At 43.8% G+C, this 10,026-nt stretch overlaps 1 protein-coding gene across 1 annotated transcript in view; it reads left to right on the top strand.

Moving 5' to 3' along the window:
- Positions 1-10,026, top strand: part of TEX14 (testis expressed 14, intercellular bridge forming factor) — an 86,474-nt gene that overhangs the window by 21,710 nt on the left and 54,738 nt on the right. The window contains exons 2-5 of the mRNA XM_007449091.1: positions 2,459-2,573; positions 6,702-6,867; positions 7,644-7,780; positions 9,543-9,624. Of these exons, the coding sequence (XP_007449153.1) occupies positions 2,459-2,573; positions 6,702-6,867; positions 7,644-7,780; positions 9,543-9,624 (500 nt within the window). The remainder of the gene's footprint in view (positions 1-2,458; positions 2,574-6,701; positions 6,868-7,643; positions 7,781-9,542; positions 9,625-10,026) is intronic.

The following is a 10,026-nucleotide window of genomic DNA, read 5'->3' as shown; positions in this document are numbered from 1 at the left end:
ATTCCTGAAAGCACCTGTATTACTTGCACAAAATAGATTATTTTTTAAGCTTAAATCCTATTAGTGGTTACAAGAATGTTGGGATTTTAATTTTTAATATTTATAGAGTAGTTGTTACTTGCTAAACTCTGTTAGATGCTTTAAATCCATCATTTTAGCTAATACCACTCATTGATTGAACTCCCTAAAGTTGCCTGCCTGCTTATTAGATTTTTGCTTTCAATAGTACATCTTGTCTATCTCTATTCTAATTGATACAGATCTAATTCATTTAAATTAACTGCTTAATATTTTATTATCTGTATGTACCATAATTTATTCAGCTGTGCCTCTAATGGTGGATATTAAGATTTATTTCTTTTTTTGCAGTTTTGTATAACCAGAAACAATGCTTTGATAAAATACTTTGTAATGAATCTTTACATAATGGGTTTTTAATATTCAAAGCAGGATTTCTGGTTCAGGTTTTTAATAGATACTGCCGCATTGCTTTCCAAAAGCATTGTAACAGTTCACACTGCCAACTGCATTTAGGAGTGTGTTTTCCCACCTCTTCTCCAGCACTGAATGTTTTCTCATTTTTCAGTTTTTTTCAAGCTTTATGGGAAGTTTAACTTTCTTCCCACTATTTCAAGCCAGGCACCATGTTGTACTGGTTTATTGAATATTCCAGAGTTAGGTGAAATATCCACCGTTTCTAACGTTCCTGGCAGAGAGAACAGCTTGTGCACATGAACACGATGAGTATGTGGAAAACAGTACGTGGTTCATTATGGCTGAAGTGAGGGGGAGGGAATTTGGTGCAAAATAAGGCTGGAGAGGTGCTTGTGGGCCAGGCTGTGCTGGACCTTGTAAAGTATTTCTTTTCTGGCCTTGCCTTGTAGCATGAGGGATCCTAGTTCCCTGACCAGGGATGAAACCGGCTCCCGCTGCGGTGGAAGCGGAGTCTTAACCACTGGACCCCAGGGAAGTCCCTGTAAACTATTTAGAGAAGTTCTATCTTTAGCCCAAGAGTTGGGAAGCTACTAAAGCTTTAAGCAGGGTAATGATGTATTATACTGCTTAAAAACAATTTTTATCTACATAAATATTCCTTGGTTTGGAAAAAAATCCAAATAATATTTATATGTTTGCTATTTTGATCACAGCATAAATGGTGCGCTTTGCAAACGTCGTAGGTTTTTGGCTTCGGGTCTTTGCTTTCAGCATCCACTTTGTCTTATAAGTTTTTCTCGTGAGACATCTCACTTCCAACGCCAGGCTAAAAGGAGGAGAATCCTCAAGCTGCGGCGCACGTTGTAGTCGTCAGCGTTTTACGTAATCCTGATGCTGCGGAACTGCTGCGCGAAACGGGGCGGGGTTGGAAATAACTGGCATGTGATTGGCTGTTTAAAAAACGTATGTTAATTAAATTGACAACTTGAAATGTCTTCTGAAACGTAGAAGGGTTCAAAATGCTTTGTCGGGCTTCGGTAGTGGAAAGATTCTTCAGACAACATATTCCAGTGTACATTTCAAAAAGAATAGTGGTGTAAGAAAAAGTAACCATCAGTAAAATATGTGTGCATTTCCTCCACCTCGGAAAAGCAGAGAAGCTTGGGTTAAGACTATACTTTCAGGGATCATTTCTATAGTTCGTTACTAGAGAAGTTTCTCTGAACGTGTAGAGCACCCGAACCCACGAGGAAGAGATAGAGCGTTCTCTCCTGAGCGTGAAAGTTGGCTCTTGGTGTTGTGTTTGCAGCTGCCTTTAGCCGTTGATGATCGTTCTTCTCTTCGTTTTTGAAGAGTAAGAGGGAGATGAACGCAGTCTGAGTGGTTTCGGTTTAAATAATGTGCTATGAATAGATTTTATTTATTGATGTTTTGAGCGGCGTGAGAGTACTTATCAGCTACTTAGGGAGGTTTATTGTTTCTTGTGTTTTGGGGTTCCTGCTAAACGTTATGGGGTTTGTAGTGGTGGATTAGTCAGGAATGAGTTGTTTTTTGAAGTGGTTATAAATGAGAGTGGGGGGTTGTTTTTTTTTTGTTCTTTTTTTACTTATGCAGTGTCTGTAGGGAGGTTGTAGTGTTGTGGTTTGTTCTTTTCATTTGTTTTCAGCAAATGGTTGGAGTAGTGACGTTGACCTTTTTTGGTGGGTTGTTTTCCACGCAGTGTATATGATATAAATTGTTGGCTGCTGGTGAATTTTAAGTCGAAGAGCAGTTTTAATTTGCTTTTCTTTTTCCGCGTAGCAGCGTGTGGTGAAATGTTTTAGCAACGTTTTCCTGTATATAGAACTTTAAGGTAAAGATGGTGGTTTACTTTTGATTTGAGATCTGTGTTATTCGGACTAGTAAAGGTTTTCCTTTTTCTTAAAAAAAAAGAAATTGCATTAGTAATACATTGAAAATACTGTAAAAACTAAAGCTTAATTTTAGTTGTGTGTTTGTGTTGATCTTGGTGTTTTCTTTGCAGGCGTGTATGTTGATGCAGTTAACTCCCTGGGCCAGACAGCGCTTTTTATTGCAGCATTATTAGGCCTTACAAAATTAGTTGATGTCCTGGTGGATTATGGATCAGATCCAAATCAGTAAGTACAATGATGTCACAACCTAGAAAATAAGTTTTTAAAATGAATTGAGGTATTTGGAAACTAATTTGGTAAGATTTAAAAAGAACCTTCACTAATTTATGCCAATGAAATATGTTTGTATTACCTAACGTTGAATCATGCTTTTGTTTATTTCACTTTTTTGGTTGTGCAACTTGCAGTGTCTTAGTTCCCCAACCAGGGATGGAACCTGGGCCCCCAGCAGTGGACACAGAGGCCTAACCGTTGGACCACCAGGAAATTACCAGAAACATGCTTTTAACTGTAAATAAGGAGTTTTCTAAGCAGTTTTACTAAACCCTGTGAAATAAGTGAACCTTTCTATTCATTTAGTCATTAACAAGTACTGTTTATGTATTTCCACCGTGCTTTGTAGTTTGTATGATTTGCTTAAGCACTTTAACATACCCCAAAACCAAGTTCTTCACCAATTAATATATTTGGCATCACTTTGTCAGGATGACTTTTGTAGTTGTGGTTTAAAAGAATCTGAGTCCAAATTTTAATATGGAACAGCAACACAATGTAAAATGAATCAACGACAAGTGAACATTTCTTCTCCTTGTGTAGGACTTTTGCTTTTTCCAGGGCCTTCCCAGGCACTAGCTCACTAGAGCTTTACAACCAACTCTTCGACAGGGAACAGCAGCTATTTTTACAGTTCCCATTGGACAGAACCAGAAACAGATTTTGAGCGTTTATATGATTCCAGCTGATTTTCACAGGAATGCAAGAATAAACACAATCATAAGTCATAAAATAGCTTTCCCATCTTACAGAAGGAGGCCGCTTAATTTTTTTTTTTTTTTAAGTATTGATGTTGAAAGCTTGTATGTTGTTATAAGATTGTTTGCTTAGTGGGAAAAACCTTGGAAGCTTGGAGAAGTATAAAGAAAAAAACCAATCAGCATGAGAATTCTGAAACCCAGACATAACACAGTGCACATTTTGCTTTGTTTCCTTCCAGAATTTTTCTGGACTTGCATATTTGCATATTTGCAAATATTTGCATATTTGTCTCTACTGTATCAGTGTTTAATATCAAAACTCAGAAATAAAGGGCTATCTCACTTGATGTTTGCAGATAACAGCTTTGTAGAGAGGCCATATTAGCACTGCAGTTCCTCAGCAAAAATGCAGCATTTTCTAGTCATCTGCATTTGCATCTGTTTTGTGGAAGTTTAGAGCTCGGTTCTTTAAAGAAGAAATCATTCAAACCTTTAATATTCCAGATTAGAGGGCTGATACCCATGTTCCATAATGGGGCATTGTGTTAATGATAGGGTTTGAGACCAGGAGCCCAGCACCTGAAGAAGTTCCCTTTTTAGAAATCCCCATGATGCCACGGGGAGGTGGGAAAGGACGGTATCAAGAGGAAGAAGGCAGACCCTGTATCTTTTTATTTTGTGATAGGAATGCTTTCATGTACTTTAAAAACATGTTCCATCAAGGCAAGGGAAATTTCTGGGGGCAAGTTGTATTCCTAAGTGCTCAATGGAAATGCTGTGATGGCCTGGGCTTATTGAGGTCATGGAGTCAGATGCCTGCAGGACTAAGTGGGGTCAGTGGGTACAGGCTCTGTTTAAGGAGCATCTGTTGCAGCTGGGCAGAAAAGGAAGCCATGGAGGCCAAATCTTCCAAATTTCCAAGAGGCTGGAAATCCCAGTTTTTATTGTGAAATCCCCAAAGTGTTAATTAAGTATTGTCCATTACTTTAAATTCTTTTTATAAACACTATGTGGACCAAATAAAACATGCCTCTGGGTTGCCAAATCAATCTGTGGGCCTCCAGTTTTCAACCTCTAGGATAAATTAATAAAACAATACACATTTTGATATCAGTTGGACCTGGATTCCCTTGTAAGGGTTAGTTGGGTATAAAAAACATTATTTCTTTCTTCCTTAGCATTCACAAGAAATGACAAATAATATCTTCTCTCTCCTTACCCAGCTCTCTTACTACTTATGGGAAGAATGATTAGAAGGCTGTAAAACATTATACAAATTTATTTTTAAAGCAAGGAGGGGGCTTCCCTGGTGGCGCAGTGGTTGAGAGTCCGCCTGCCGATGCAGGGGTCACGGGTTCGTGCCCCGGTCCGGGAAGATCCCACATGCCGCAGAGCGGCTGGGCCCGTGAGCCATGGCCGCTGAGCCTGCGCGTCCGGAGCCTGTGCTCCGCAACAGGAGAGGCCACAACAGTGAGAGGCCCGCATACCGCAAAAAAATAAAAATAAAATGAAAATTAAAAAAAAAGTAAAGCAAGGAGGATATTACATTTCCCATAGTGCTGTGTGCTGGACTGCTCATCAGACCCAGCAATAAGGGAGAGCTCACAATGAGATATCCCAGCAGTTCCCAGATAGGCCAGCCTCATTGGCGTCAGCTGGGGAACTTGTAAAAAGTACACATTCCTGGGCTCTATGCTTGCAGGTTATGATTCAGTCTGCTGTGTAGTCTGAGAATCTGTATTTTTGACAAATATCCCAATGACTTATTAAGTAAATTATGGTAAATCTGTACATTGGAATACTATGCAACTGTTAAAAAAGAATTGAGGTGACTTGTATGTTCTTATATGGAAAATTCTCCAACATATACTTTAAAAATTTTATTTATTTATTTATTTATGGCCGCGTTGGGTCTTCATTGCTGCACGTGGGCTTTCTCTAGTTGCGGCGAGCAGGGGCTGTTCTTTGTTGCGGTGCTTGGGCTTCTCATTGCTGTGGCTTCTCTTGTTGCAGAGCACGGGCTGTAGGCGCACGGGCTTCAGTAGTTGTGGCATGTGGGCTCAGTAGTTGTGGCTTGTGGGCTCTAGAGCGCAGGCTCAGTAGTTGTGGCGCATGGGCCTAGTTGCTCCACAGCATGTGGGATCTTCCTGGACCAGGGCTTGAACCCGTGTCCCCTGCATTGGCAGGCGGATTCTTAACCACTGCGCCACCAGGGAATTCCCTCCAAGATATAATATTAAATGAAAAAATGTAAAAGCATAACAGTTAATATAGCACGTTCTTTTTCTTTTGGCCACACCATGCGGCTTGTGTGATCTTAGTTCCCGGACCAGGGATTGAACTCAGGCCCTCAGCAGTGAAAGTGCTGAGTTCTAAGCACTGGACTGCCAGGGAATTCCTAATATAGCATATTCTTATTCCTACTTGTATATGCATAGAAAATCTCTGGAAGGATACAAAAACCTGTAACAGTAGCTGCCTCTCGGCAAGAGAACTGCGTGTGGGTCTGGAATTGGGAGACTTTCTTCTTACCCTTATTATCTCCTCCTTTTCCTCCTCCTTGTTCATTTTATTTCTTCTTCTCCTTCCCTGTCTGCTTCCTCCTCCCATTTGTGTTTCTTTTTAAGTTAAAGAGAGCAAAGCTCTGGGACTTCCCTGGTGGTCCAGTGGTTAAGACTCCACACTCCCAACTGCAGCGGGTGCGGGGGTTTGATCTCTGGTCAAGGAACTAAGATCCCGCGTGCTGCTGGGTGCAGCCAAAAAAAAAAAAAAAGAGCAAGCAAGCTCTGTGCAACCAGGTTAGGAAACCACAGCTACACATCACATCTTTACATCTCACAAAGGCTGTCCCTTCGTGTCTCAGATAGTTTATTGGTTTTGGTTAAATTTTTCTGAGTTGTAGATCCTTGACCAGATTGCTGATGCCAAGGTTTGTGGGCCTCTACCATAGGACTTGGGAGGTAGAGACATGCTCACATGAGATGGTCTCTGGTTAGGCTGTGCTTCACCAGCCTGACCACAGGGCGCTACAGACGTGAAGAAATTGTTTCAGGGCAGCCAGTATCAGGGGGCTGTGGGGAAAGAACACTGGATTTCGAACCAGACCCACACCTGGGTGTGAATCTTGGCTTTGCCCTTTCATTTCCTCATCTATAAATTGAGAAATAATACTGCCTTGAAGGGTGGAGGTAAACGTGGAAAAGGGGGATGTATATAAAGCTTCTGTGAGGCCCCAGATAGGTGTTGTTAGGCCTCACAAATGGTGTTGTTACAGTTCTCATCACCAAAGGTTGCCTTTGTAGAAAAGGAGCCCTGTGTTACCCACGGAAGGGGAAGAGTGTTGCCATGGACACTCATTGTACCCCTCCCCCACCTCCAGCCGCTGCTTTGATGGGAGCACTCCTATCCATGCAGCAGCATTTTCAGGCAATCAGTGGATCCTCAGCAAACTGCTGGATGCAGGGGGTGATCTTCGACTCCATGATGAGAAGGGTCAGAACCCGCAGACCTGGGCTCTGGCAGCAGAGAAGGAACGCGGCACCGCAGTAAGTGTGGGCCCGCTCTGCAGGCACACCCAAGGCAGAGCACAGGGCTGGGAGTCAGGTGCCCAGGGGCAGAGGCTGGTCCTGGGGACAGCACAGGACTTGTAGTGGCCTTGCCATTGACATTGGACACACAGGCCTGGGTTGAAGCAAGTTAACCAACTGTAAACCTTGGGCAAGTCTAGTGAACTTTTCTGGTCCTCCATTCAGTGGGGAGGGAGAACAACTGTAATTTCGTCTGACCCTTAACTAACACTTATCGTGCATCAGGCGTTCTGAATTAAATTAAATACTCATTTAATCTTTACAACAACCCTCTCAGGTAGGTACTGTTATTGCCCCCATTTTACATATGGGGAAACTGAAGTGCATTAACATTAAGTAACTTGTCTGTAGGCACTCGCTGGCAGGCATAATGTGTTTTAATGAGGGCTAAATAATCTAACAAATGTAAAGGGCACATGGAGGGAAGGGGGAGATGGGCAGAGTCCCTTCCCTCTGGTTCTCCTCAATAGCTATTGGGCCTTGGGCAAAAGTTAAAATACTCCTGCCTCAGTTTCCTCATCTGTTGAATGAAGGATTTGGAGGTAATTATTGCCAAATGAGCTCCCTGAAAATGGAATCATCTCATTCCATATCTTTAGGAAATCACTTGGGCCCTTCCCTTTCCAGAGATTTCCCTGTCGGGGGCTTCTGTCTCCTCAGAGCACTCCCCTCAGACCATTCCAATCCCACTGAAGGCCAGAGTGGCCATTGACTGTCTCTGCCGTGTGTTGCAGATGGTGGAGTTCATGCAGCGCTGTGCCGCGCACATGCAGGCCATCATCCAGGGCTTCTCCTATGACCTCCTGAAGAAGGTTGACTCCCCTCAGCGGCTCATCTGTGGCCTGCCCCGGTTTGGGGGCCTCATGCAGGGGTGAGTGCTGCCTCAAGCAGACTGGGATGTTCTGCATCACCCCTGCCTTCCTTGTGGGAGCCCTCGGTCCCCTCTACATTGGTCCCTTCCAGCAACTGGCCTACCCAAAGGGGTGAGCTTGGAGGGAGAGGATATGGCCATGAAAACCTTCAGTTGTCCCCCCGCTTCCAGGAGCATCTGGGGGAAATGAGTTCTGGGCTCCTATGGGAACCACCTCATGGTTAGCAGGGAAGAAAGGAACTTTTCAGGCCTGGGCTGCCCAGCAGAAAACACTTTCTCAGCAGAGCAGCTGGCTTTTTTTTTTTGTCATCTCGGAACCATGGAAAACGTGTTCCTTTATTGGAACATGCATCCTTTATATCCTAAGGTTGCAAAAGACACAAATGCTTAAGGTTCCTTGGGCTGTTTTAAGCTGGTGTAAGACTTGCTGCCACCTGGGTGGGCAGCCTCCCCTTGTCCCCATCACAGCTGCAGGAGGTGAGCTCCATCCAGGCTTCTCTTCATGCTCAGGAGAGTTATTTTAAGTTCCCTGGACTTTATAGACTTAGGATTTATATGTGAAAATTCTTTCCATTTTGATTTTCTCTGACAGCATCTTTTTCTGTGATCAGGGTGAGTAGACTTGTCGCACTCTTCACAGGCTCCTGCATCCCATTCTGTGCACACTGAATCCTGGTTTTCCTCTCATGACCTGGATGCTTGTCATGCAAGATGAGTTAACGAGTCCCTCGAGGACCAGTTACTCCTAACTGCTCTTCTTGGTGCCACTCTTGTCCATCTTGGTTCTTTACTCAGCATCCAGAATGACCTTTTAAAAATGAAAATCGAATGTGCCACTCACTGCTAAAAACCCTTTTAGGGTCTTCCCCATGGCTATCAGGTTAAACTCCCAAATCCCCCATCTGGCCTTGGAGCCCGTGCTTGGTTCAGCTCTTCCATCTCTCACACCTCCTCTCCTGCCAGCGTTAGGATCTTGGCAGACCAAGTTCCTTCTAAAAGGGCCAAAGCCTAGTCCCTGCTGCTGTTTTGTGACCTCAGGCCAGCAGGTTTCCCCTTTCTGGCTCCATTTTTCCCATCTGTAAAATGAGAAAGTTGGACAAGGTATGCTTTATGATTCTTTCCAACTTTGACCTTCTCTATTCGTTATCTGTTGTACTAATCCCAAACTTAGTGGCTTCAAACAACAATAAATATTTGTATGTCACATAATTTCTGTAGGTCAGGAACGGCTACACCCTGACCAATAGGACCAATAGGAATGGCTGAGTTGGGTGGCTCTGGCTCAGGGTTTCTTATGAAGATGTGGTCAAGATGCAGCTTGGGCTGCAGTCATCTGGGACTGGAGGATTCAGTTCCAAGGTGGTTCACTTGCATGGCTAGCAAATTGGTGCTGGGTGTTGGGCCTCGCCATTAGGCTGCTGGAGTGTCCTCACAACATGGCAACTGGCCTCCTCTGGAGCAAGTGCTGCGAGAGAGATCAGGGCAGAAGTCCCGGGGGTCTGGCCTTGGAACTCACAGCACTCCGTCATTTCTGCAGTATTCCATTAGGTTAACAGGCCAGCCCTCTCTGGCCTGTGTGTGGCTACACAAGGGCATGAATACCAGGAAATGGGAATCACTGTGGCCCTCTCAGAGGCTGACTTCCGCTGTCAAGTAGTAAAGACAAAACCAACTATGCATTCTGACCGCTTGGTTCAGCGTTGTTCCTCTAGATATGGGTAGTTAATCCTTACTTTTCTCCTCCTCTTTTAAATATTTCTAGAAGCCCTAATGGCTCTCCTAACCGACTGCTTAAAGCTGGAGTCATTTCTGCCCAAAATATCTACAGCTTTGGCTTTGGAAAGGTAAGAGGTTGCTACCAACACTCAATGTTTGCAGGACTAACTGGGGAATCGCCCGGCCCTGGCTCTGGCCCCAGGGCTCACAACTTTGTCTAACTCTTCCTTCCTATAGAAAGTTGAAATACTCCCTCTCCAAAATGTTTATTTTCTTCTTTACTGCTCTTGCAGGACAAGTACCACCTCTTAGTGTTCTTGTCCTTTTACTGAAAAATGATGAAAACCTTGGAGAGTTCTCTTGAATGCCTTTGGACTAGATTTGGGGAGTGTTAGACAATGATCCTTTAATTCCCAGCGAAGGCCCCAGGCATGTTCTGTGGGTGCCTCAAGAGGCGCCTGAGGCCTGGTGCTTCAGGCAGGCATCTGACCTCTTTCCATGAGCCTCTGGTTTCCTCGCTAGCAAAAGGG

This window comes from Lipotes vexillifer, unplaced genomic scaffold, assembly GCF_000442215.2.
Source record: "Lipotes vexillifer unplaced genomic scaffold, Lipotes_vexillifer_v1.1 scaffold433, whole genome shotgun sequence".
Classification (NCBI taxonomy): Eukaryota; Metazoa; Chordata; class Mammalia; order Artiodactyla; family Lipotidae; genus Lipotes; species Lipotes vexillifer.
This window is presented reverse-complemented; position numbering and strand designations above follow the sequence as displayed.